General features: G+C 44.6%; 1 protein-coding gene across 4 annotated transcripts in view; it reads left to right on the top strand.

Annotated features, from left to right (window-relative positions):
* CDK5RAP2 (CDK5 regulatory subunit associated protein 2) overlaps positions 1-27,897 on the top strand; it is a 175,253-nt gene that overhangs the window by 40,396 nt on the left and 106,960 nt on the right. For all 4 annotated transcript variants that reach the window (XM_058523896.1, XM_058523895.1, XM_058523892.1 and 1 more), the window contains exons 8-12: positions 4,961-5,123; positions 6,286-6,339; positions 7,200-7,319; positions 9,782-9,874; positions 15,984-16,202. In XM_058523896.1, the coding sequence (XP_058379879.1) occupies positions 4,961-5,123; positions 6,286-6,339; positions 7,200-7,319; positions 9,782-9,874; positions 15,984-16,202 (649 nt within the window). The remainder of the gene's footprint in view (positions 1-4,960; positions 5,124-6,285; positions 6,340-7,199; positions 7,320-9,781; positions 9,875-15,983; positions 16,203-27,897) is intronic.

Here is a 27,897-nt window from a genome sequence, read left to right as displayed (position 1 = left end):
CCTATCCATTGAAGAGCCAATTCCAAGCTTGTTTGGGATTGGACAGAAATTGTTCTAAAGCAAACGGTCTACTTACCTGCGTCCTTAGATACAGGATACTGACTGCAGCTCCTTTTTCTCAGTCGCTCAGTGTCCCCTGCTTGCCGGGCCTGCCGTGTTGTTGAGGTGGTTGTGCCCAGTTGCCCTGGCTCCGCAATTGCTGTTTGCTTTTATTTCTGTCTCAGTACCACCTTTTGAGATAAGCCTGCTGCTTGTTTTCACTGTAGGTTGGGAGATGAGGTGAGCAAATGTTTTAGGACTGTCTATAAAAGAGGAGTGAATAGATGCTGAGGGAGAGCCCGTGGTCTCCGTTCATTCAGTGCCCAGCTTCAGCATTTGGGGGAGCTAGCATTTATTTGATGCTCTGCAACCTTTTCTTAGCTTTGCTCTGGAAAACGGAAGATTTGGGATTAATCTCAGGATGAGTTAGGAAACTTGAGTTCTCTATGAGATGTGGGACCTCAGTGCTGAGTGAATGAGTGTTTTTCTTGATTACGTGGCTAGGAAAAGAAACCTCCCTGGACGTGTGCCTTTTTACTGAGCCTTCCCTTCCAAGTACCAGCCTTTCCAGACACCATCCACAGAGAGGTGGGGTCTGGAGCCACTAGACTGCGAGAAATGATGGGATCTGGAACCTTTTCCCACACGGATCATTTCTACATTGCCTTCTCTCTCTCTCAACTGATGAGTGGTAAAGCCCTTAGAAGGCTTATGGGTTTGTCTTTCCTGGGGGAACTGCAGGTCCCCAGCAGTTAAACTGGGAGTAGGGGGCCCAAGGAATAGACTAGAATGTGTGGGGCAGCCACCAAAGAAGAAAAGACAGGCAGAATCTTGGCGTCTGTGACGGGTTTGGGAGGGGCTGGGGTGGGTTTGGAAGAGGTCTTAGGAGAGAGCTGATGGGAAATGCCCTGCAGGGTCCCAGCAGATGCTCAGCAGTTAATTCATTGGTTCTATTGGATCAACAAATAGTTCCTGAGCATCTTCTACTTAACACAGCGTTGATCAGAATATAGGAGTGAGTGGTACAGACTGTGTCTCTCTCTTAAGGAAACTCATTGTCAGAATTTAAGCTCATTATCTAGCTTGCTGGAAGGAGTGGAAGGCAGGAATAGAGATAAGGGCTAGATGGAATAAGTGCTTGGTCAACATAACCTATTTATCAAACTCAGTTTAGAGGGATTAGGAAAGCCTTCCTACAGGAAGTACTAGGATAAGGAGGAATTAACCTGGGGGAAGAAAAGGTGTGTCAGGCATTGGGAACCATATGTACGTGTGAAAGTCCAGAGACCAGAGTGCACACAGCACGATCAAGGAAGTGAAAGAGGTACAGCAATGTGGAGTGACCTGTTCTGGAAGGGAGATGGGAAGAGATGAGCAGAGGGAAGCTGGAGCAGATCCTGTGGGCCTTGTTGAAGAGTTTGGGTTTTGTCCTCAGGGCATGTGAGAAGCCACTGAAGAGTTAAGGGTGGGAGTGGAGGTGACAATATCAGATTTAAATTTAGAGAGAGCCCTGTGGAGGGTGGATTGCCTGTGGGGCTTACTGATGAGGTTGGTCCTCAGGCTGATGCAGAACTCCAGACGAGACCATGGTGATGAGGACTGAGGTGACAGAACTAGGGATGGAGAAGAACAGGTAGAGATAGTTAAAAGGTAGGATTGACATGGATGGCTTGAAGGGCTTGATGGCTCATGGATTTGGGGGTGAGGGAAAAGGCTGCGGAGAACCCCTCACCCAGGTTTTGAGCATGAGCAGCTGTGGGATGGTAGTGTAGTCTGCTGAGTTTGTGGGAAAAAGGGAGAAAGAGGAGATGTTTTTGGGTGGAGGGGGTGGGAAGAAGAGCTTTTAGCTGAGAATGCTGGATTGAGGGATTTTGGGTATCCAAGAGGAGACTCCAGGAGGGGCTTGAGTATATGGATTAAGGCTTGAATTAAAGGAGATACAGATTCATTGTTAACCAGCTACTGAGCGTGCGTGGCCTTGGGTTGGGTGCCAGGAATGCAGAGATGAACACTGTCTTCCTTAGATGGAGCTCCCAGTGTAGGGGAGGGGACAGATGTAAGGAACAACAAGTCGTGATTGGTGCTAGAGGTAAGTTCAGCTTCTGGGCTGTGACAGAAGCATGGGAGTGACCAGCTTTGCTTGGAAGTGGGGCGAGGAAAGCTTATCAGAGGAGGAGTGCTGGGAGTTGGGGTGAGGACGCCTTCCCTGCCAAGGGATCAGCACATGTAAAGGTGTGGAGCCTGGTACATTTCAGGGTAACCACAGAGGAAGGTGGGCCCTGTTCACATATGCTGCAGAAGCTTGGCTTCTCATCTTTGAAAGTGGGAGTTTGGGAAGGGTTAATGCTTATTGAGTACTTACTGTGGTCCAGGCGGTGGGGTCTCCATGGATGTGGGGTCAGGTCAGGGCTTTGCCAAGGGCTGCATCTTCCTGCGGTTTCCCATAAGTCTTGCTGGATAGGCATAGAAACCTGACTTGGCAGTTCTGTGAATGCATCTGTCTCTCGGGGCAGACCTGTCTCAGCCACACTCCCAGAGATCAGTGCAGCTGCCAGATGCCAGCTCTGGATTTCTGCTTGCTCGGAGTGTGGCCCTCTCTGTGGTGGAGCTAGGATCAGTGTGTTCCCTCCCTGAAGGCAGGCCTGCGGAGGAAGCTAAATTGAGATCAGAAGGTGAGTTACTAAGCGCAGAATTGGAACAGGGGTTCCCAGTCATGCCTTGGTGAGATGGATCCAGATCTGTCACATGGATTGACCCGCCGTTGGGCAGGCCCTCACTGGCGTGGGCACTGCCGTTGTCTTTCTGGGCTCTCACAACCCTTTTCAAAGGTACATGCTTTACCTACTTGATTTCCTTCAGTCTGGCCTTAGAGCTAGACTGTCTCTTTCAGGCAGTGACATTGGGGAGCCCTTCAGGTCAAACATGGCCAACAGATAGGTTTTATTTGGCCTACACAGTGCTTTTAAAGTTTGAATTAGTTGCTAATATTTAAAAAAGTCTAATTTCACGTAAAAGTCTGGGTTTCCAGCCTCTTTTGAAAACCTGGAAGATGTGGCAGGACTGGGCCATGGTCTTGCTGGGTTGAGGCTGCTCCCGTAGATGGGCCTGGTGCTCCAGCTTGGCCACAGTCCCCACAGGCTGCCCCACTCATCTCCATCCCTGTCTGGAACTTGCTAAAACAAATCAGTTTTATTGAAGTGTAGGTTACGTACAACACAATGCATCCATTTTAAGCGTACAGTTTGGTGACCTTTTACCTCTCCAATTGATTATGTGATGATTTCAGAGTTGAACCCCTCGAGGGAAATCTTACTCCTCTTTCCAAGTTTTGGGGGGCATTGCACTGGTGCTGCCTGGTACCCTCTATACTCAATTGTTCTGATTGTCTTAGTCCATTCGGGGTGCTGTAACAAAATACCACAGATCGGGTAGCTTACAAACAATAGAAGTTAATTTCTTACAGTTCTGGAGGCTGGAAGTCTGAGGTCAGGGTGCCAGCATGGTCAGGTGGGGGCCCTCTTCCAGGTCGCAGACTTCTCGTTGTATCCCCACATGGCGGAAGGGGTGAGGGCCCTTTCTGGAGCCTCATTTATAAGGTACTGCTCCCATTCATGAGAGTTCCACCCTCGTGACCTCTTCTCTTCTCAAAGGCCCCACCTCCTAATCCCGTCACCTTTCGGGGTTAGGATTGCCATATATGAATTTTGGGGGGGACACAGATATTCAGGCCACAGCATCGCGAGGTGCTCTCACTACTTCTAGCTCACTCTTCGCCTTCACCTGGGAGCTGGGAAAGCTCTCTCAGACCTCCAAGCCTTTGCTTTTTCTACTGTGCTAAGTTGCTTTCTAGGCTTAGCTACAGAAAGGTCTTCTGAGGATCCTCTGACAAAATGCTAATGGTTGAATGTTAAAAAAAAAAGTAATAATTATAGCAACTGTCATTTTTTGAGTTCTGCCACATGCCTGGAACTGTGTAGGGCCCTTTTAAAGAGCTTATCTTCAATCTACATAAGAAGGTAATCCCATTTTATAGCTGAGGAAATGCAGGCTCAGACAGGTTGAATAACTTGACCGTGGTCAGGGAACAGTTGATACGGGGTAATTTGGCGGCCTGCAGAAGGAGATGTTCAGCTCTACCTGAGGGGGACTGCTAGGGGTGTGGGTTGGCAAAGATTCCTTGAGGAGAGGTAATGCCTAACTAACTCTGGCTAATGCTGGGTGTTTATCAGGTGGAGGACAGTTGTGAAGAGCATTCTAGGTAGAGGGAATAGTGTGAGCAACGGTCTAGAGGCACGAAACAGCTTGGCTTCTGGAGAGAACCGGAAGCGAGGCTCCTGAGTGGCGATGGAGCGGGTGACGGCTTCCTGTGAGAGATGAAACTGAGGCTGTCAGCAGGGCCTCTGATCTTCTAGGCCCTAAAAGCTAGGCGTTGGATGCCTTGCTGAGGGGTTTGGCCATTATCTTGCAAGTCAGTGTGTTTTCAACTTTGCCCTGCGAAGCCTTGGAGGGATGTTCTCTGTTTTTCCACGCTCACCGAAACAGGTCTGCTTTATTGGTCATGTTTGTTTAGGCTTCTGTGCCAGATTTCTTTTGGAGAGAGGATTTCTTGGCCAAAAAATTAGTAATCCACTGCTGTGGAGGGTGGGCCGTTGGAAGTCTTTGAGAAGGAGTGTGACTCCATCAGACCGTAGTCTGACAGCTCAGAGGTTGGATCGTCCGGGGCCAGGCTGGAGGCGAGCAGACGGTTAATGTCACACGAATTCTGGCCCTTAATCTCCAACCTGCAGGATGCGATTCCATTTATGTTCAGTCATTGGACATGTCTACTTTGAAGGTGTCTGGCCCCGTTTCTTACCTCCCCCTGCTCCACTGAGCTAAGAGAACAGCTTAGAATTAATATTTAAATTTTATTCTCTTTTAGACTGATTGAGGAGTTGAAGCTGTCTTTGAAGAGCAAAGAAGCTTTAATTCAGTGCCTTCAAGAGGCGAAATCTCAGATGGCATCTCCTGATAAACATGTGTCATCCGGAGAGCCCCAAGGACTTTCTGGTGCTCTGAGGGGAGAAGAGGAGAGAGAAACTGAGGTGAGGCGACGGGACATGAAGGAGGACTTTGATTAGCAGGCCAGACTCCTCAATGGGAAGTGGACTGCACATTCAGTCCCCATGGTTCACACACAGTCTACTTCTAAATATCAGCTCCCTGTCAGCTGAGGAGTTAGCAGAAACCTCCTTTGTCAGGGGCCCTAGCATTTTTTTTCCTTCCAACCTTATGTTCATATAAAGAGTTGGTTAAAAAAATAGTTCACACCCACCTGCCTCTGTTTTGCCATGTGTTAATTTGTTGTTGCCTGGGGACTTTATTTTCATCCTTTGGGTTTTCTTAGGATAAAATTGTGGTACGTACCCGTTTACCTTTGTGATTAGAGGCAGGCTTGAAGCCATCTTTGGTCTGGAACTTCAGAGGCGGGGGGGAAAGGGAACTAACTTGTATTGGGCCTGGCAGCATGCGAAGGGCTTCAGCGTGCCACCTCGTTGAGTCCTCCTGGCTACCTCGGGAGGTAGAGATGGCGGTCCCCTTACTGAGTTTAGAAACAGGCTCAGAGGAGTTGTTATGTTTTCCTAGACTCCAAGAGGTGGGTTACTAGTCCCAGACGCCACAGCCTCCCTGGACTCCTCCCCCACGCTAGGTGGCCTCCATGGGAAGCTATTGTGAAGAGGGTGGGCAGGACCCAGAAGTGCAGTTGAGACCTTCCAATTCGTGTTTGACCAAGGGTGGCTGCTGCACATGGTACATTCACATTACAGGACGTTCTGGATGCTCATGGAAAGTCTTGATTTCTTTATGGAGCAGGGTCTCTTTTGTCCTGACCATAGCAGTGAATTCTTTAGCCTCACCAGTTAGTTTTTGGTTGTAATCAGCCTCGCTTCTTGTGCCTCCTTTTAACCCTCATCATACTCCCTGGCCCTGGCCCTGGCCCTCACGTAGCAGGCCTTCTTCATTGTCCTGCAGCTCCTTGGTTTACTCTCTCTGGGGCTGGTGATAACCAATGTGGGTGGCTTGTCTTTACATTTTTCTTCACTCGGGTGGCACTTTGGGTGAGACAGAGAGGAGGAGTGGACACTTGTTTCCATGAGTTCCACAGCAGTGGGGAACAGTAAGTAAACGAGGTGCTCATTTTGTTTGTGCTGGGGAAGCTGCTGGGTGGTGGGTCCCTTCTGGGCACCAATTAATGCCTTTTCTTAGGCTGCACAAATGGAGCGCCAGAAGGAGAGAAATCGCTTTGAAGAGAGGATCCAGGTATGTTGATACAGTTTTTAAAAATTTACTGAAGATTTACCTTTGCCTCTTGCTTTATTCTGAATGCAATAGATAATTCTGTGTGACAGTAGCTGTCGTTCATTGCCTGCTACTGTGTGCCAATCAAGCTGTAGGTACTTGAGGGAAGGTTTCTCAGTCTTTGCAATGACTTTGTGAAGCAGGCTTTCCCATCTTGCAGATGTGGCATGTGAGGCTCAAAGGTGAGGTCCCTTACCCAAGATCACAGAGCTTGGAAGAGGTAGAGCAAGGATTCAGACCTGCCAGTGTGGTTCCAGAGCCATTGCTCCACGGTCCCCCAGCCACAGCAGCTGGCATTTATGTAGCGTCTGCCAGCTTAGCAAGTGCTTTCCCGTCCATTATCTCATCTGATCCTCACAACAGCCCAGGAGGGAGGCAGCAGTGATTATCTTTAGAAATGAACTCAGACTATAAATGTGTATGTTCAGTCTCCATCAAACTAAATTCTCTGCTAGCTTTTGTAGCATTAAGGAACGAAATTAATGATCTGTTATTTCCCCCCAATAACCTGGTGTGGTTTCAAAGACTCTGATGTGACTGTATTCAAATTCCAGAAGGCATTGGAGTCCTTCCCATAGGAGTAGCTGTCATCGTCTTAACTGATCTGCTCCCCTTCCTTTCACCCAGCCCTGTTGCCGTGAGCGGTAACACAGGAGCTTGGAGCTGATGCCACTGCATTCAGCTCTACTTGGAAACATTAATCACAGGTTGACAGGAATAAGATAGAATAACTGCATTTGAGTATGCTCTTAAAGATATATTTACAGTGTATTTTGGTTGGAACGCATCAACTTAGTGAATCTTTTTCTAATCTAATTTAGGCACTTCAGGAGGACCTGAGAGAGAAGGAAAGAGAAATTGCTACAGAAAAGAAAAATAGTTTAAAGAGGGATAAAGCCATTCAGGGTCTAACCATGGCATTAAAGTCAAAGGAAAAAGAGGTATGTCTGATACTCCTGAAGTGAAATTTTTCTTTATTAGCTTCTGTGACTGGCCTGTCCTACCCTGAATTCTTAGCTTCAGGTGAAAAGTTTATGAGAGAGCTGAGATGAGTATGGAAGTGCGGAAAGGGTCCTGTAGCCCATTGGAAATTCTTTTGGAGTATCTGATCCAGTGCTGTCCGATAAAAATATAATGTGAGTTACATATGTAATTTTGAATTTTCTAGTAGCCACATTAGAAGAAGGAAAAAGAGACAGGTGAAATTAACTTTAATAATATATATCCCAAATATTATCATTTCAACATGTGATCAATAAAACAATAGTAATAATGAGGTATTTAACATTTTTAAAATCTAAACTTTGTCTTTCAAGTCCAGATGTGTTTGTGGCACATCTCAATTCAGGCTGAGCAGATGTCAAGTGCCCGGTAGCCACGGGGTCTAGTGGCTGCCATATGGGACAATCCCTGATCTTTTGAAAGAAAAGATTGAGATAAAGGAGTTTTGGGTGGCAAGGCCGTGACTGTGAACAGTTAGATAGCTACCCAGGTTGTTGCTTTTGGGATCCAAGTTTGTGGCTGATGGTTCCATGCTGTTGTCTTGTCATTAGTATAGCAATCTGTTGTGCCTCAGTAACTGCTAGGATAGATACAGAGAAGAAAACCCAGCTCTGCTCGCGAGTCTAGTGGGGAAGAAAGACAAAGCGAGGGTGATGTGATTGAGGGAAGTGCAGGGGACTGTGGAAGTGGAGGGAAGGGGCCCTAATCCAGAGTAGGGTACGTATGTGGGCACCGGGGAGTGGTATTTTTAGGAGAAGGTGTCTGAGCTGAATCTTAAAGGATGAGTAGGAGTTAGTTGGGAAGGGACGCAGAGACAGGGAGCCCATTTCATACAGAGGGGAGAACACTGGTTGAGGCATTAAGTTAGGAAAGCGCCTGATACGTGTTTGTGGAACCGAAAGCAGTTTGAGGTTGTCCGAGCATCAAGTGCAGAACTTAAGTGAGGTAAGAGAAGAAGCTGGGGAGGTTGCATGAGGCCAGCCGGTGGTGGTGGAACTAATCATATTTAGCTGCTTGGGTCGCACGCCGCTGTGGCTCTTAAGCAGCGGGGCTATGATCACATTTGCATTTTAGCGAGGTCTCTGGCTATATCCAGAGAGTGGATTGTAGTAGGGAGGGAATGGAGGCAGGGAGGCCAGTAGCCAAGCTGAGAGCCACCTAATTCACAAAGGCTCACAGCAAATAGGAATGGAGGTGTGAGGCTTATTCAAGAAATAAAATTAGAAATAATTAGAAATAATTGTAAATCTGGGGAAATTTGATGATTAGATGTAGGACTTGAGAGAAGGAGCAGTGAAGGCTGTAGGTGTCTGGCTGGCATGACTAGGGATGTGTGGTGCCACCAACTCAGTTAAAAACGTAGAAAATGGAGTATGATGGTGAGATGGGGGTGGTGATGGAGGTGATGAGTCTGTTTAGAAAGTATTGACTTTGAGGAGCTCCTGGACCAGCAAGGTGCGATGTCCAGGAGGCAGACAGATATGCAAGTCCAAAGCTTGGAGAGAGCTCAGGCCTGAGGATGTAGATCTGGGAGTCACTCTTATACAGGTGTGAGTTAAAATTCTAAGAGTTGATCTGTGTATCTAAGAAGAGTGTAGAATGGGAAAGAAGAAGGCTGAGGATTAGGACCACAGGGGACTTCAGAATTGCGGGTTCAGGAAGAGGAATGCATGAAGGAGACAGAAGGCATGGTGCAGACGGGTGACGCTAAGCTTGAGAGAAGGAGTAGTGAAGGCTGTAGGTGTCTGGCACAGGAAACTGTGGTGTTGAAGGAGCTGAAGCGGGGCGAGAGTTTGAGTAATCACCAGTGGCGGATGCAGCAGAGTTTTGGTTCATGTTAATAGTAGTTATAATTTGTATCATGTTTTGGGAGGTCAGGGCCCAGCTAAAGTTGGGGCCCTTCAATATGTAGTGGCATCAGTGGTGGAGCAGTTCTGGGTGCTGGCAGAGTCCGGGGTGTGACCGTGGTAGTTCATGGCTGACTCTGGTAGAGCAGAAGGTCACTAGAAGATGAGGGATTCTGGGACTAGCTGGCCTAGCTTGTTGGGTGGGTCACCTATACGGGCAATAATAAAAATAGGCACACTTTGTATGACCCAGGCATTATTTGAGCACCAGCGCACATTACCTTGTTTAACTCAACAATGCTATAGTTGGGTGAGTGGTGGTATCCTCATTTTATAGTTGAGGGAATTAAGTCTCAAAGCAATTACGTTCCATGCTTGAAGTCATCCAGGTAAGACAGCCAAACTAGAGATACCACTTCTCTGACTTCAGGTCTTTTCTGACTACAAAGCCCTTGATTATAAGCACTGTACTGTTCAGCAGGAAAAGCATTAGGGCTGTGCACAGAGAGGAGAGCCCAATTGGACACTTGACTCTATTCCTTACTTTTACCCAGGTTGAAGAACTTAACTCTGAGATTGAAAAGCTCAATACTGCCTTTGCTAAAGCCAGAGAGGCCCTCCAGAAAACACAGACCCAGAACTTCCAGGTAAGTGTTCACTTGGGTGGAAGTGGCTGTGTCCTTGATCCTTACTCCTGGTGAGGTCAGGACCTCGCAGCTGAAAGGAACCAAGGAAAACTCTAGTGGTCTTTAGTAATCGAATTAGCTCAGTCTAATTAAAGGAAATTCTCCACTAGCTTTGGGTGCTTCTCTAGCCATCTCCTCAATGTGACAATGACAATGACGACAACTAACCCTATTTAGAAGTGCTGAGTTTACTCTGTGCCCGTAGGAGTCTGTGCAAGATGTGTGGATTATCTCATTTAATCTTCACAACCCTGTGGGGAAGGTAATTATCATCCCCTTGTACGTGGGGTTTTTGAAGCTCAGCGAGGCTGTGCCACTTATTCACTGTCACACAGCTAGCAAGTGGCTGGGCCAGGATTTAGATGTAGTAATTGCTAATAATAACAGCTGGCGTTTATTGCATACCTACTGTGGGCCAGGTGTTGTGCTGAGTGCTCTCCATGGATTAGCTCAATGAATTGGCACAACAGCTCCATCAAGTAGGCACTGTTAATATCCTTGTACTGCTGAGGAAATCCTGGTTCAGAGATTCAAGTAACTTGCTCAGGGTCACAAAAGCATAAGTGATAGAGCTAGGATTTGACCCCAGAGCCAGTCTCACTCGCAGCCTGTGTTTGGACGTGTCACCCCCACCTCCCGCGACCTGGCTTCTTCAGTCCCGCCTGCTCCCTGCCAGCTTTCTGGTCCAGGCCTTGGTGCTTTGCCCTGCCGCTCCTGTGTTTTCCCCAGTGATATACTGCAAGCGCTCCTGCTGCTCATCCCCGTGATCTTTTTTCTCTCTTGCTAATTTTAGTTCTGTGTTTTTAATTATTTTAACATTTTCCCCCCATGTTTCTAGTTTCCCTATACAGTGTGTACCTATTACTAATAAATTAATGAGTTAATAAAGTTCCATCATCTGCATAAAACGTCCTGCTTAAAGCTCTCCCCTTCTACCCCCTCTACCCATGTTGTTTTTGACTATAAAGTAGAAATTAGAAGTTAAATCTAATTTAAGACTGTTTGATTCTTAAGATTCATGTCCCATGCCTTATCTTTTGCAGAGCTTTGGTTCGCAATAAGAATAATTGAAGTAATTTGGTTTAAATCATGGCAGACTAGAAGCATAGACAAATTTCTGCTTTTGGAATCTCAGACTTGCTTTCCCCACCATTTTGACAGTGGTTGATGAAATGGAGCTGAGATTACACTTTTCACTGAGTTTTTTTTCCGTTGCTTAGAAAATAACAAGCTTTAATAGCTGAATTCTTAGGAAAACCATCCATATTTCCCATTGCTTGAGAAAAAAAAAATGTTGGCAATTGACAAGCAGAGAGACCAGACATCCTTATAAGTGTTGTGATATTTTACTTGTTATGTTGGGCCTTGAAGGAAAGAAAGTAGTCTTATACATTTAAATGTTACCCAGATTTATTACGTACATTTATTAATTTCATAACCCTTAGCCCTAGTTGAAAGACTTTCAGAATGATTTTCGAGGTCTTGTCATGCATGGTGTTGGCTGGGTTTCTTGTCTTAAGTGTACAGGGATCAGGAACTGTGGAAATTCCTCAGGTTCTGCATGCCCGGTGGCTGTTCTGAGAGTGCTCATTTAATCCTTACCCATGGGGGGCTCGCATTTCCTGGTTTGACAGGTTGCTGGGACTTGAACTCAAGTCTGACTCCAAAATCTGTGTTCTTTCCACGACTCTGATTGTGTGTGTGAATAAATGCTCACAGTATGCTTATATTGGTTATTTCGTTATGAGGTATACATAGTTTGAATATTGCACAGACATTTCAAGATGCATTTTCTGGCATGTATTAGGACCTTTTTGGAATGTCATATGATTTGAACTGATTACAGCCTGAGTAAAATAACCAAAGCTCACAGGGTTGGCATTGAGCCTGACACTGAAGCAACAGCAAGTAATATTCAAACTCTTGGAGCAGTTGCCACAGTGTGGAGATGTGAATTTTAATCACAGGTGTGACTAGGTCTACAGTGTGGGCTGACTGTATTCGTTTAAAATATATATATTTTTTTACTCATTTAAAAAATATATTTTCAGATTGGAAATAGCATTATTCCTCTTCCCTTTCCTGCCCGGCTATAAAAGTAAAATTGCACATTGTAGGAAATTTATAAAATACTTAAAATAGTGGAAAGAGGTTGATAAAAATCACAAATAAACTCACGTCTAAAGATGTTCACTATTAACATCTTGACTCTTTAATGCATATTTATACATATATACATACAACCTTTGAAAAATTGAATAAGATCGTAATATGTATTTTGTTCTATAATCTTTTTTTTTCCATCTAACATTCTTGCCATGGCGGTATATATAGATCCAATCTTTTTTTTTTTTTTTCGTGAGGGAGATCAGCCCTGAGCTAACATCCATGCCAGTCCTCTTTTTTTGCTGAGGAAGACTGGCCCTGGGCTAACATCTGTGCCCATCTTCCTCCACTTTTTTTATATGGGACGCTGCCACAGCATGGCCTGATAAGCGGTACGTCGGTGCACGCCCGAGATCCGAACCCAGGATGCTAGCAGTGGAGCTCGAGCAGTTAAGCACTACGCCATGCGGCCGGCCCCAAATCTTTTTTTTTTTTTTTTAAATTTAAATTTAAATTTTTATTTTCAGGTAATTGTAGATCCACATGCAGTGGATTTCTGTATCCCCCTTACCCTTTATGTAATAGCTTGCATAACTGTAGTACAATATCGCAACCAGATCAGTTGACATTGGTGTGTCCATTGATGTTATTCAGATTTCAGCGGTTTTACATGTACTCATTTGTGTGTGTGTGTGTGTGTGTGTGTTTCTCTGTGCTTCTTAAACAGTCTTTTTAAACAGCTGCATTGAGCCCACTGTACGTATGTACCATAGTATTTTTACTGGGAAGAACATGGGCTGGACATGGATTTGAGTCCTGACTCTGCTCTTCACTGCGTGATCTTGGGCAAGACATTTGAGCTCTCCCGGCCTTCTTGGCTTCGTAAAATCGGGATAATCACACTTACGGCACATAATCCTTACAGGGATTAAGCAAGCAAGTGTATCGGGGCACAAGTAGTAACTCAATAAATGTTCGCTCATCCTTAAATTGGGTGGTGCAGTCTTCTGGCATAAAAGTATAGTAGTTACTTTGATCTGTTTTTCAAATTCTCTGCTGATGGTGTTGTACACATAGCTTTCAGTTTGAGGAACCTCTCCATATTACCTTTCAATTGGGAATGAAAGATAATGGAGTAAGTGATGGAAAAGGGGAACTAGATTTATTTATTCTGCACCTGCCGCAACGGTACTTTGTGTATCATATTCAGTCTTCACAACAACCCTGTGAAATTGAGATCATGCTTTCACAGATGAGGAGACTGAACTTCAGAGAAGTTAACTTCTCCCAAGTCACACAGCTAGAGCTACTCTTTGAACTCTGAGCTCTCTGACTCTCTCTTTGTTAAACTCATCCTGTTTCTACACTGTGGGGAAGGATGATTTGTTTAGTATTATATTTGGCCTTCAGTTTCTGACCATGTCTAGTTGAGCCAAATGTTTGCCACTGTTTATAAACACTTAACTCATGAACTAGAATTCAGAAAAGCAGGGTGTCGCGCAGAACAAGGTAAAAAACTCACCGAAGAAGTTTTGCAAAGGGCCGTTTGAGGAAAATTTAACATGGAAAGAATTTTTATGAAGGGAATAGAATGTAGGAATTTGAATTCTTTGAGCTCGGATTTTTAAAGAGGCCTTGTCATCGTCATCTGCGTGGTAGTCTGGCAGAACTTTCGTCACTTTGTCATAACTATTATTTTAACACTAACCATTGCTGTCCTGTGTTTAACAAGCTCTAATTGGTGTTCCATCTCTAGCCTTCCCTCCTTGAATTCAGTCTTCTTGTTTTAAGTCTTGGTAGCTTATTGGTTTTAATTGAAATCTTCACTGGATTGGGCAAAGCAGTATAGTGCTGTGGAAGGAACACAGGCTCCAGAGTCATTTGAATCCCAGATTTAATCACTTATGGTCTGATGACAGGCTAGTCATTTAACAGTGCTGAGCCTCAGTTACTTAACAAGGGATAGTAATGTGTACTTTGTAGGGTTAGTATGAGAAATAGAGATATAATGTGTGTAAAAGTGCCTGGTTTAGCTCCTCATATATAATCAGTGCTTAATAAAAGGTAACTGAAATTGTTCAAGATGAACTTTTTCCCAATCATTGTTTATCTTCTTTTGTTTTTTGAGTTTATTGAAATAAGCACTGCTCCAGATACTTTTTTTTTGGCCTGCGACCTAGGTTTCTCACTTCTTTTTGTTTATTTTAATTTTAAAGGAAACTAAAACAGATGCTTCTGTAAAACCTGCTTTGCAGTTTGAATGGAGTTCTCCCTCAGTCTCTGTTGCTGTGTCCTAAATAGCAGCTGGGGAAACATGGGACCAGATGGCTGGGCTGTAGGTGGCCCAGGAACAGCAGAGCCCCTCCGCCCCTAGATTAGCTAGGTTGTAGCCCATCTCCCCTGAACAACTAAGACTTAACTATTGATGGTGGTGGAGATGGATTTCTTGGAAAGGCCAAGAAGCTGGGGCCAGTCCCTTTATTCCAGTGTGAGTTGTGACCTTGACAGCTCAAGTGTCCCTTGCTTTTGACTTTTTAATTTTGAGCCTCAGTCCAATTCAAAGTACAGATTTAAAAAAAAAGTATATTTTCTCCTGATTAAAAGTATTATATATGTTTCAAATTTTTTTCAGAAGACTAGAAAGAAGAAAAAAAAAAGAAAATCAGAAAATCACCCAACCACTATTAACGTTTTGATATTTTCCCTCCAGGCTTTCTTCTATGCATGGATTTTATTTTTTAGATCATTTATAATTTGGTCTTCTATTTTTTCACATAATATTGTGACTTAGAAGTATTCCCACGTTATCAACTCTTTGTAAATATAGTTTTAAGATTTCATTGTGTGGCTTTGCCATACTTTCCTCATCCATTTTCATATTCTTGCACATTTAGGCTGTGTCTTATTTTTTACTGTTCTGAGTAATCCTGTGATGAATGACTTTGTATAAGACTTTTTCCCCCCTATATTTTGGATTCGTCCCCTGAGATTGAATCCTAGGAATGGAATTATTGGGATGAATGTGAACATGTATATACTATATACACACACTTGATGTGTATAATCTGTCCATAGGGAGTTATATCAATTTACATTCCTGCCAGCATATTTCCTGGCTTCTAGATGCTTGATCGATTCTTGAAAAGTGAATATTAATTGTGCCGTTTCACAATAAGCTTGCCAGCACTGGATAATCTTGTTAAAACCATCTCACTTGTTAAATGAGAACTTGTTTTAATGTACTCTTTTTGATTATTGGTGAATTATAACATTTTTTCATATGCTTGAAGTCACATATGTATTTTCTCTAGCAAGCTGTATGCTAATGAAATAAAGATGTTCTTGACACGTTTAGCCCTCAGACTCTGCAGGATTTATAGCCTCTCGAGGTGGCCGTTGGACTACCATGCTGACCACATCTTTTTCTCTAGAGGACTCTGGGATTGTGCCATTCTAATGTAGATGAACATGGCCAGTGCTTGAATCTATCTCTGCTTTTAAATGAAGCTCTTTATTCTACCTTTTTAAAATAACTTAATTAAATCGTTTTTTAAAACACATTTTAGAAGTTACGTGCTCACTAGCCTTAGAGCATTTGAAAATACAGACAAGTAAAGGAAAAAAATCAACAGACAAGTAAAGGAAAAAAATCAACTATATTCTCACTCCCCTAAAGGCAGTTACTGTTAACATTCTGTGCTTTTCCTTGTAGTCTTAAAACTATATATATTTCTTTTACACAATGTAGACTTTCCTCCCCTTAACATCAACATCATAACATAAATATCATCTGAAGTTATTTCAAAATCTTCATGTTATTTGTGCTTTGGGTCCTGAATATTGTGTATGTTAATCTTTTTCTTTTCCTTTGTCCCCCCCAAGGTGAAAAAGGAGCACAAATTTCTTGCTTTGTTTAATGAGCCATGCAAATCAGCTTATCTCCCCTTTCTCGCTCCTGTTCTAGGGGTCTGAAGATTATGAGGCTGCTCTGTTAGAAAAGGCAGCCCTCTTGGCTGAGCTGCACTCAGAAAACCTCACGAAGAGTACGGAGAACCACAGACTGCGTAGGAACATTAAGAAGGTCACCCAGGAGCTGAGTGACTTGCAGCAGGAGAAGGAGAGACTAGAGAAGGACCTGGAGGCAGCTCATCGAGAGAAGAGCAAAGGAGACTGCACCATCCATGTGAGCACCGCCAGTTCCCTTCTGAAAGAACAGGCAGTGGGGTTAGGCTGGGGCTCTTCAGCTGTTTCTGGTTTTAGGGAGATGTTCATTGCAGAAAACTTAGGAAAATCCGAAAAATATAAAGAAGAAAACATTTCACTCATCATCTGCTCACCTAGAAATGACCAGTGGTAACTATTTGATGTTTCAGTCCTTTGATACTCTCCCTCTCGCTCTCCCTCCCTCTGTCTCCCTCCCTCCCTCTCTCTCTCCCTCTCTGTCTTTCACACACACACATACACATTATTGGTATCAAGCTGAAAATGAGGTTTTGTATCCTGTTTTTTTTATTCTATGTTCTCTCTTTGGTGTGTTGCCATGTTATGAATGTTCTTCAAAAACATGTTTTTTTTTTTTGTGCAAGCATAATATTTCATCACTTGGACGTGCTACAATTTATTTAACTAGTCCCTTATTGTAGGACTTTTAGGACACTACTCTTTTTTTTTGCCTTATAAGGAATGCTGCAGCAAACATCCTTGTACATAAATATTTATCCACTGATTATTTCCTAATCAAGGTATAATTACTGGGTCAAAGAGTCTGAATATTTTTAAGGCTGTTTTATAGGTAATCCTCAAATTGTTCTCATGAAAGATTATACCAGATTGTATGAGAGTGATCTTTTTTAAGACCACTCTATTCAGCATTTGGTGTTAGCATTTAAAAAATTCTCTCTGAATTTGATAGGCAAAAAATAGCTTATCTTTTAAAATTTCTATTACAGTCACGTGCTGCATAATGATGTTTCAGTCAATGACAGAACGCATGTATGATAGTGGTCCCATGAGATTAGTACCATATAGCCTAGGTGTGTGGTAGGCTATGCCATCTAGGTTTGTGTAAGCACACTCGGTGATGTTGGTACAACAACAAAATCGCCTGACGACGCATTTCTCAGACTGTATCCCTGTCGTTAAGTGACATATGACTATATTTAAACTTAAGGATTCAGTGTCCTGAGAGTCACATCCAGATCCATAGCCTCGCTGCAGTCAGGTAGGATAGTGTCTGAGTGATCATTTACATGCAGGTCTTGATACTCAATGATAACTAAATTACCTGCACGGGAGCCTAGGGCAGGCAGAGTCATTAGAGTAGAGAGCTCGAAAAAGAGCCCACAGGTACCAGAGGTTGGTTCTCTGGTGGTTGCTGTTGGCAGGGACGCCAGGATCCAGAATTTGAAATCCTAATGTTAGTGCTGACGAGAGAATTGAAATACAAATGTTTGTTTATTTTAACAAAAATTTTAATGAACATTAAGAGAGCAATAATGGAAATTTAGAAAAATAAGAAAATGTCACCTAAAATTCCACCACCCTAATAAAGTAACTCTTTCTGTTTTTCAGCCCTGGTGTGACTGGGTCCCCAATCTAATCAGAAGCTAAATACCATCTGTGTTATTTGATCCTTTATCATGGGCATCTCCCCATGTCACTTACTCTATCGTGGGCGTCTCCCTGTGTCACTCTATCACGGGTGTCTCCCCATGTCACTGTGTCGTGGGCATCTCCGCATGTCACTTACTCTATCACGGGTGTCTCTGCATGTCACTCCATGGGCGTCTCCCCATGTCGCTTAATGCTGTCATGGGCATCTCCCCATATCACTTACTCTATCACAGGCGTCTTCCCATGTCACTTACTCTGTCACGGGTGTCTCCCCATGTTGCTTACTCTATTGTGGGCGTCTCCACATGTCACTTACTCTATCACAGGCGTCTCCCCATGTCACTCTATCATGGGCATCTCCTCATGTCACTTACTCGTTTGTGGGCGTCTCCCCATGTCACTTACTCTGTTGTGGGCATCTCTTCATGTCACTTAACACTGTCGTGGGCGTTTCCGCATGTCACTTACTCTATCGTGGGCATCTCTCCGTCTCACTTACTCTATTGTGGGTGTCTCTTCATGACGCTTATTCTATCATTGGCATCTCCCCATGTCACTCTGTTGTGGGCATCTCACCATTTCAGTTATCTATCACGGGTGTCTCCCCATGTCACTTACTCTATCGTGGGTGTCTCCTCATGTCACTTACTCTATCGTTGGCGTCGCCCCATGTCACTTACTCTATTGTGGGCATCTCCCCATGTCACTTACTCTATTACAGGTGTCTCGCCATGTCACTTACTCTATCATAGGCATCTTCCCATATTGTGTAGTCTCCAGAGTAATCATGGTGAATGATGCATACTCTTCATTGAATAGATTTCACATAATTTACTTAATAATTTCTTCCTCTGTTGGACATTTTGGCAGTTTAAAAAATGCCACAATGACATCTTTGGGCATAAAGATGTTTTCTCTTGAGATCCCTAGGATAAACTCTGAGGAGTGAGATTACTGGGTCAGATAGCGCAAATATTTTGTACTAATTAATCATGCTGCCAAATTATTTGTCCAAAGGACTGGCCCAATTTATGCTGCCACGAGCAATATTGGAGTGTACCAGTTTATTGCATGTTATTAAAAGACTTGTTTCCCATATTTATTCAATGTTATTGAACACCAAACAAATGTAGCTGGTTTAGATGTTGATGGAAATACAAGGCGTGGCCTCTGCAAGTTTTGTTTTTCTCAGGGAGATGAATATGTTATACATGACAAAATGCAAAGCAGTTTAAAGTCCATAGCTAATTAATGTAGTGTATATAGTCAGTGCAAAAGATCCTTGTGGGATGGAAGAGTCAGGGAAACCTAGGAGGAGATGACACTTGAGTGGAACGAGCAGAGTAAGACTTGAGTGGTGTGCCCTTAGGGATGAGGTAAAGAAAAGACTGGCTGGGGCCCAGTGGCGCAAGCGGTTAAGTGCGCGTGCTCTGCTGTGGTGGCCCGGGGTTCGCCGGTTCGGATCCCGGGCGTGCACCGATGCACCACTTGGCAAGCCATGCTGTGGCAGCGTTCCATATAAAGTGGAGGAAGATGGGCACGGATGTTAGCCCAGGGCCAATCTTCCTCAGCAAAAAAAAGAGGAGGATTGGCGGATGTTAGCCCAGGGCCAGTCTTCCTCAGCAAAAAGAGAGGAGGATTGGCAGATGTTAGCACAGGGCTGATCTCCTCACAAAAAAAAAAAAAAAAAGAAAAGACTGGCCCGAGGGTCCTTTTATAGAGGTGCGGTTTTCATAGTCAATTCTATGTCCTTCACTGTTAGATAGCAGTTTTTTTAGTTTAAAATAGTTTGTCCCCTCCCTCCCCCACTGTCATAAAAATGTTCATTCAATAGAAGTTGGATTGGGGCGATATATATACACACACACACGTATATACCTATATATATAATATGTAATTGTGTTTTTACATTATAACTTACTCTTGGTAAGCTTTTGAAATGACTACATAACATTATATCAAGTGGATATGTGGTAATTTATTTACCTATCCCTCTATTGTCAGACAGTATTTTTTGGTTCCATAATTCACTTATTCATGTACGCCCTGGTGCTTCTGAAATAATTTTGGGCTGCTGTTGATAAAAAGATGTATTCCTATATAACATGTAGACCTCTTTATAAGGAGGCAAGGAACATTCGGCAAGGACGAGAAGGGGGGACATATGATGGTGAGAGGAGGGATTGGGTGAAGTATCCTATGGGTATGAGTTCTTTTGCCAGTCACAGAAACCCAGCTTGAAGTAACTTGGGCAAAAAGGGGAATTTATTGCCTTGTGTACCTAAGCTGCGGGAAGGACAGGGCTGGCTGGAACACTGCCGCAACTGAATCTCTGTCTCTCTGAGAGCTGGCCTCTTGTTCTTGCATCCACTTAGTCCAGTTCCAAGTGGTTGGGGCCATCACTGGCAGCCCTGCGGGGATCTCATCTCCCCACTTTATTACGTAGGGGGAAGGAGGACTCACACACTCTCTATCCTTGCTGTTCCCTGTCAGGATGGCCAGGGGGGTGAGGTACTGAGAGGCTCGACTTGGGTCACATGCCCATTCTTCTTTATCAGAAGTGTGTGTGTGTGTGTGTGTGTGTGTGTGTGTGTGTGTGTGTCCCATTATTGGCAGCCTCCTCCAGAACCAAGTTTGAGGGGGATGTGCAGTTACCCAGAGAAAGTGCTGTTTGGTTTCAGGGCACTGGGAAGACAGAAACAATAGCTGTGTACTCTAAATGCTTACCTCAGGTGAGCATGTCTGTGACTCAGCTTCCTAGCATCTCATTATGACTGCTTTTCTACATCCAGTCGTATAGATGTTTCTAACAAGAATTTGGCCATTTTTGCATATATATTGCATCACAATGGCATCTCTACTTAACTTTTGGTTATATTCTAAGAATTTGGCTGTGTCCATCTCATATGAATGTTTTACACCAGATCTTGGGGCACTGGCTTGTCCAGAATTCAGGGAAACACGATGGGAGGTGGTTTTGCCTTATGGTACTAGGATGAATGCAGAGGTAGAGCAAAACCCACTGGCCTTGCATGGCTCAGCTTGTTCTGTTAACCAGCCTCTTTAATTATCTAGAGCCTCCCACTCACCAGCTGCTACTGCTATTGCTTTTGGATTGAAACAAACAAACAAAAAACTAGACCTTTTAGTGGCCTCTGTGTTTGCCCTGGCAAAGGAAAGGAATCCATTCATGCATTCAGCAACATAGAACACGTTATGCAGGCCCTCTACTAGGCATGGGGACAATTCCATAGCAGAGATGTGAACAGAGGACCACGGGAGCCCAGAGGAAGGAAGTGGCTTGCAGGATCAGAGAAAGCTCCTGGGGAACGTTACTTTTGAACTGGTTCTGAAGTTTGAGTTAAAGGTTAATAGATAGACACGGGAGAGGAGGGTTTTGTACAGAAGGTGAAGAGGTGTGAGAGTGTATAGTGTTTTTGGGAAAACAAAACAAGAACACCCAACTTTTGAAGTATTCTGGTTATTTGAGACTTTAAAAATTGTAACTTATTCCTTTCAATGTTTCAGAAACATTGCCAGAGGTTAATGGAAAGTCATAAAATGGAATGAGATTAAAAATAAAGATAAAGCCATTAGGAAAAAATAAGGGAAGTCAGGAAAACATTAGGGAAAGATAAGGGTTTGACTAGTACAGTGGAACCAGAGGGAGTAAGTAGAAATGCACGTTGTGATACCCGGCACAGCACTTAAGAGAGGTACTTAAAATTCAGCCTGTAGCTCCTGGCAGCGAAAGTAAAAAGGGAAATTCAGTTACAAGGTCTCCAGCGTCTGTAAGATGAACACGTTAACATAAAAGGACAGCTTTTGCCGGCACTCCAGCCTGAGGGAAGTATTGCCTCTGGTGAGTTTTATAAAGAGTTCTCTGAGTAGTATACAGAGTCTTCGACAATACCCCATTCAGTGAAAGCAGCTTTGCATGGGGCCAGATCAGTGTCCTCCAAGTCGGGTGAGCTTGTAAGTATTAAGGGTTTCAGTCCCTGTGACTCTGTCTAGCTGTTTCCCATTATTCTTGTTTCTTGGACAAGAACTACCAAATCAGTGGGAAATACTGCAGCCCTGTTTGTGGATGAGCCCCAGCTCAAAGCCATTGCAGGGGTCCCCTATCAAGCAGTACTGGTTTTTGTAGCATTCTGTGAATTCTCTCTGATGGTAAGCCAACTGGTTCTCTTTTGGATGTGATCAAACCATCCTTTGCTCATGCCAGAAACATTTATTGCAGTCTCATTGTGCCTGCTCTTAAGCATTTTGGAGGGAGACAGTGCCTGTCTGGAAATGCAGCTTGGATCAGAGATGTGTGAATTCGCTGTGTCTGATCGTGCATGGACACGGAGAAGTTTGGCCCGAGAGTCCGTTCGTCGTGTTTGTTTTAATTGCCTGTGATTTCGGTGACCTGGTGCCAGTTGACTCAGTGTGTGTTGTAATTTGCAGTTTGTTCATTTGTGTCTTCGAGGGACATCTATTGAGTGCTCGCAATGGCACAGGCACTGTTGGGAGGCTCTGGTGAACACATGCTTTAGTTTTCACTCTAGAAGGCTCATTTGCAATAAGAAAGGTCAAAAAGCGAGGGTCTCACAGATAGAGCCCCTTTATTGTATTACACCTCCTTGCCACCAGAGGGACTCATATCCCTTCGAGGAGATTCAGGAGGCCTTTACAAAAAGCAAACAGGAAAAACCAGTATTCCCAAGTCTGTGTCCTAACTGTGCTGTTTGAAGTGTCCTGGCTTCTGTGGTCTGTAACAGGAATGCTGCTTCCAGTCTTGCATCCTTGCCCTCACATCTCTGACTTTGATACGTTGTTTGGCTCCACAGACTGAAGGCTCTCCTTTTAAAGTGTGTGTGTTTGTGTGTGGGTGTGGGTGTGGGTGTGTGGTGAAGGGTGCTAGAGAGAGGTAAGTATTTGAGATTGGCTCTCTCTGGTTCAGACGTTCTGTATGCTGCTCAGGGTGGGTAGGGGAGAGGAGGAAGTCACAGTCTTTTTCTTCTCCTTTGTAAGCAGCGTATATTAGACACTCGGTTAGCCGTGTTCCCCAGACTGCCTCATGATGCTCTCATCTGTTACGAGACCTGTCATCCGCTACTCTGACAAGTGTGTACTTCGGTACCGGGCCACTTAGCTCTGTGGGGATGCATTTGCTGGCTAAAGCCCAAAAATCTAATTAAAGTTGTACCCATCACCCACCAGGCTAATCCCATGTGCTTTGACAGGAGCAGGTTTAATTTCAAGGTAGTTCAGCGTGAACCCCCCCCCCCCGGTTCTCACATGCGTCTGTTGATAGATAGCTCCAAATGAGGCTGTGACAGCATTGAGAACATCTTTTGGTGAACTGGAATCAAAACACGGCATTTGGAGACAGCATCTATAGGCTGGTTGGTCAGGGCTAAGACTGCAGACCTGAGGCTGTGTGATTTTTACCAAGGGTCAAAGCTCCCTTGCCTTTTGTTTTCTTTCAATCAGGCGTAAAGATTTTGAGTCTGTGTCCTTGTGGAACAATATGCAGTTTAGATGGCCTGTGTTGGAAGAGGTTCTGTCTTTGCGAATTCCAGTTTCTCGTAAGAGAGACTGAATGCAGAGACTTTGGAGTCAAACTGGATTTGAATTCTGGCTCCGTCACTTGCTAGCTGTTGGACTGTGAGCCAGTAACTTTGCCTCTCCAAACTCTGGTATCCATTTCTTGCCAGAAAAACAGAGATTAATTGTAAGGATTGTATGACGTAGGGTAGAGCTCTTAGCATAATACCTGGCTCATCATAAGTGATCAATGAATAGTAGCTGTTGTAATGATGGTGATGATGCTGCCGCCTTGGAAGCTAGAACCTTAATGATTTCCGTAGGTATCTTTGGAAATAGTGGAAAACAGTGCTGGGCTTGGGTTGGCATCTCAGCTTCAGCAGGTGCTGAACTCTAAGCCTCTAAGTCAGTTACTTAACCTCCCTAAACTAATGTTTTCTCCCTTAAAATGGGGTTGATTATATCTATTTTAGGATTAACTAAATGAATAACAAAATTTAATGCATGAGAAAATGCCTACTGTGGTTCCTGGCACATGGAGGAAGATGTTCAGTGGATTAGATTCCCTCTCTTCTTTCCTGTTTTTCTGCTTTTAATTGTGTGGTAGGTGCTGGCTCAGGACTTTGAATGACAAACCACTGCCCGCTAGAATCTAATGGACACTGTTGACTAATAAATGTGGTCTGCCCTTTTACCAGTTGAGTCAACAGAGCTGTAAATTTCTTCCTTGATCCACACTCACCTCTCCTCTGAAGAAAGTGCTTGTCTGTTCCTTTCCAGCTGATTGATCCCTCCAGGAAGGGAGTCAGAACCCTTTTAGAGTGACAGACTCTGGAGTATCTCAGTGGCACATGCGTAGGGCTGCTTTAAAAGGCTGTTCCCATCAGTTTTTGTATGGAATTGCTGTAGTGTCTCTCTGCGGCACAAGCAGAAAGGCTTTCCCTTATCTCTGGTTCTTTTTAATTTCTGTGCCAGGCTCTGTCCTGGGCACTGGGAGTGCAGGACTGGATCAAATCAGACACAGTCTCTGAAGGAATCTAGTAGAGAAATATAATAGAAATGCAGACAAAGAGCTAATTAAAATATAGCATGATAGGTGCTGATAGAGGGATGGACCAAATGCTTTGGGAGCACAGAGGATGCAGCTGTGCTAAGACGGGGAGGGAGAGAGGAGGAAGGCTTCACCAAGGAGGTGGATGTGAGCTGAGACTTGAAGGATAGGTAGCTGTTTGCCCTAGGGACGGGAGGTGGACATGTATTCCTGGTAGAGGGAAGACCTGTGCAACGGCCTGGGCATGAGTCTGGCTCAAGGGGAAACAGTGAGCGGGGCTGGAGGAGAGGGCAGGTTTGTTCCATTGCATCGTTCTGGTGGGATTTTAGAGAGCTGCTTTCCTTGCCTGGTGCCTGACAGCTGTTAAGTGACCCAGCTGGCCCTTGACCCCTGCACAATTTGAGCTTCAACTCCTTTGTCCATTCTTCCCCAACTTTCTGGTGAAAGCAACATTGAGCTCTTGGCTCAGAACTTCTGCAGTCCTCACAGCCGCTACCACACACATTAGTTCTCAGTGGCAAGGGCTGTCTCACTCCAGTGGTTTCCGTTTATTTATTTTTTTAAGCATTTGAATTCTTTGTTTAAATGAACTCTTCTGGAGTGAAAACATAGAAATGGAGCTGCTCCGAGTGAAGTGAGGTAGGATGCCTGGCACCCCCCCGTCTCCCCACCACATCCCGCTTCTGCCACAGCCCCAGGAGCAATGAGGCTCCACAGAATGTGGCTTGAACCACTGTCTCGTACTAATTCTGGAAATTCTTACATCACTGAGTTCCTATCCCTCATTAAGATTTTGGAGAAGTTTCCTTTGTATATTTAAAGGTAACCACTGAGCACTTTGACAAGCTTTCTCACAGTGAAACCTGATAAGGTGGAAATTTGATAGATGAGAACCTGCTCATTCTCCATCTGGCCAGAGATAAAACAGACTAGCTGACTGGAGAAGAAGGTATGAGAGCCTGGCTTTTCATTTCTAATATGATTCTAAGATTATAGGGATATTTTATTTTTCAAATAATCCACTTTTTTTTTTTTTTATCAGTCTGCTCTAAGAGAGCCCTGGTACGCAAAGGCAGTGCTCAGCTCACTGTTGGTCCAGAGCGCACCTGTGACTCTTAAAGGAAAGTTGCCCCTTAGGGTAGAGATTGAGGCCACTCAGGTGGTGTCGTCATACAGAGCTTGCTGTGGCAGTGCTCACCTTAAAGCAAGGTGGTGGGCTGGTGTACGAGAGGGATTTTCAAACTTTTTCCGTTGTCCCTTTGTTCAGAAACAAATGGGCTTTGTAGGTTCCTTAGGATGGTGGCTTCTTGCATAAAAATCAAATACAAATTTCCCTGCTTTTCCTCAAGTCGACTGAGACAATTTCTGGAGGAAGGCCCAGGAACATGCAGTTAGATGAGGATAGCCAGCCAGGCTTGAGCATTGCTAATCCTAGGGCTTCTTGAGCTCAGTTTGAAAAACCACTAGTTTAGTAAAAGGAACACAGATAGACCTGGTTTTAAACCCTGACTTCACCACCTCTTGCTTCACTTAAGTTGCCTGAGCGTTTTGAACTTCAGTCTCCTGATTGGTGAGAGCATCTGCTTCGTAGGGTTGTTGTGAGAGTTGAATGAGGTGATGGATATCAAGTGCCCACTCTTCTAAATGCTGTAGAAGTTTGTAGAGAAAAGTGGCAGGTAGTGTTTTGGGAGGATGATTGCTGAGAGCCAGAGCAATCAAGGAGGGCTTGGTGGAAGAGGTGGCGTTTGGATTGGGCCTTGCAAGGTAAGCATGATGTCTCCAGGCAGAATTGGGGGGAATTTCATTATTTTTTTCCAGCTGGAGGGGATGGGTGGATGCAGGCGGACAGCCTGGAGAGTGTGTGAATGGAGTGGGTGATAAGGCTGAAGGGTAAGCGAGAGCCCACTGTGGGAGCCTGGAATGACTGCTTGTTAAGGTAGCTTTACTCTGCAGTTACCTCGGAGTCACTGAGGGGTTCCGGGCCGAGATGTAAGGATCAGGGTGTGTGTGTCACTTGGTGGGTGAGCCCAGGGACAGGAGACCGGTTAGGAAGCTGTCGCGGTTGACCAGATGAGAGCCGAGTTCTGAAGAAGGCAGTGGCGGTGGATGGAGGGAGAGGAGGGCCTGAGTGTGCAGGAGGAACACTTCTCTCTTCTCCCCCAGTGCTTCAGCCTCTGCCCTTCCTCCTTCTGATGCCTCCTCGGGTGGTTGATCAGAGTCCGGGATATTCACGGGGCGTCCTCGCTGATGGGTGGTTCCTGGACCTTAGGGCAAGAACCCAAGTTCCAGGTTCTTTTGCTTCTTGCTGTAGACCTAGCCAGGCCTGGCCTTTGTTGGGCAGATGGCTCCCTTGAGCCGTATATACTTTCCCCCTTCAAAAAACAAAAACAACCCTCAATTTTATCAGAAAGCCCTATTTCGGGTATGAGATTTTCACAGACTTGTACTTTGATTCCCAGTCTGCGATCGTTTCTTATGTTTAGCTCCTTCGAGAACTCTCAGGGTGGTAGGGGTGGTTGGAGGACAGGATTTGGGCACTTTTGTCCCTATAAAAGCACAAAATCCTCGTTCTTCATCTCTCATGTCCTCTGTGTGGAGGATGTGCTGTACCTTAAGGCCTGGGCTACCTGTTGGATGACAAGGTGTGAGAGGCGTGAGAGGGAGAGAGAAGAGCTGACCCTTGTGGCTGGGTGGGCGGTGATGGTGTGGCCACAGGAGGAAACCTGGGAGTAGAGGTCAGCCTGGATGATATCTGTGGGGAGAGGGAGAGGTGACGTAGTGTCATTTCCTATGCACCTGCTTCTGTTTTGGGCGCCCATTTTACATTCTCTCATTTAACCCTCCAAGGCTTAAGAGTCTATAATATTATCCCCATTTACTGGAAAGGAAACACTCATAAAGGTGTAAGTTATCCATCTGTGGCCACACAGCTCGTTAGCAGTAGAGCCAGGATTCAAGACTAGGTCTGCCTGTCTTCACAGCCTAGGAATATTGAAGGAGGTTTGGGGAAACCACCCAAGGTTATCAATTTTCGGTTCTGATTGCTTTGCTGAGGCGAGACATGCCGTCTCCATGCCTCCCCTAAGCATTTCTTATAGCTCCACTGGTGCCGAGCACATGAGCCCGCGGCTATCTTTGTGTTGCCATGGCAGCTGCTCCTCCTCAAGGCCATCTCTGCACACATTTCCCCCCTCCCTGCAGTGGTCCTTGTACTTCAAGCCTTGTCTGACTGCTCTTCATATGAGGTCCAAGATCCTTGGTCCTGCCCCATTCATTAGCAGGAGGGCCTCCATCTCATGCTGGATATTCCATCAATCCTGAGACCTTGAGAAACTATAGCCATTAGCTTGGGTAGTGGAAATACTGACCAATGGAAGCCCATGTCACAGAGTGATTTTATACTTTCTTTGGTCTTAGCAATGGTACAGCTGGGTGGAGAGAATGCAGAATTTGGGGTCAAACTGACTTGGGTTTGAATTGCAGCACTAGAACTGACTTGTTATAAAGCTTTGTGAAAATCTCTCAACCTCTGTGAGCCTTAGTTTCCTTTCTGTAAACACAGGACTAATAATAGTTACTATGTAAGCAGTCCTTAGGGTTAGAGATGCTTTATGTAAAAATGCCTTGACCCATGCTTGGCTCATCGCTGGTGCTCAGTAAATAGTCGTTTCTATTACTAAGG

The sequence above is a fragment of the Diceros bicornis genome, chromosome 28, assembly GCF_020826845.1.
Source record: "Diceros bicornis minor isolate mBicDic1 chromosome 28, mDicBic1.mat.cur, whole genome shotgun sequence".
NCBI lineage: Eukaryota > Metazoa > Chordata > Mammalia > Perissodactyla > Rhinocerotidae > Diceros > Diceros bicornis.
Note: the sequence above shows the minus strand (reverse complement) of the source record. Positions and strands in the feature narration are given on the sequence as shown.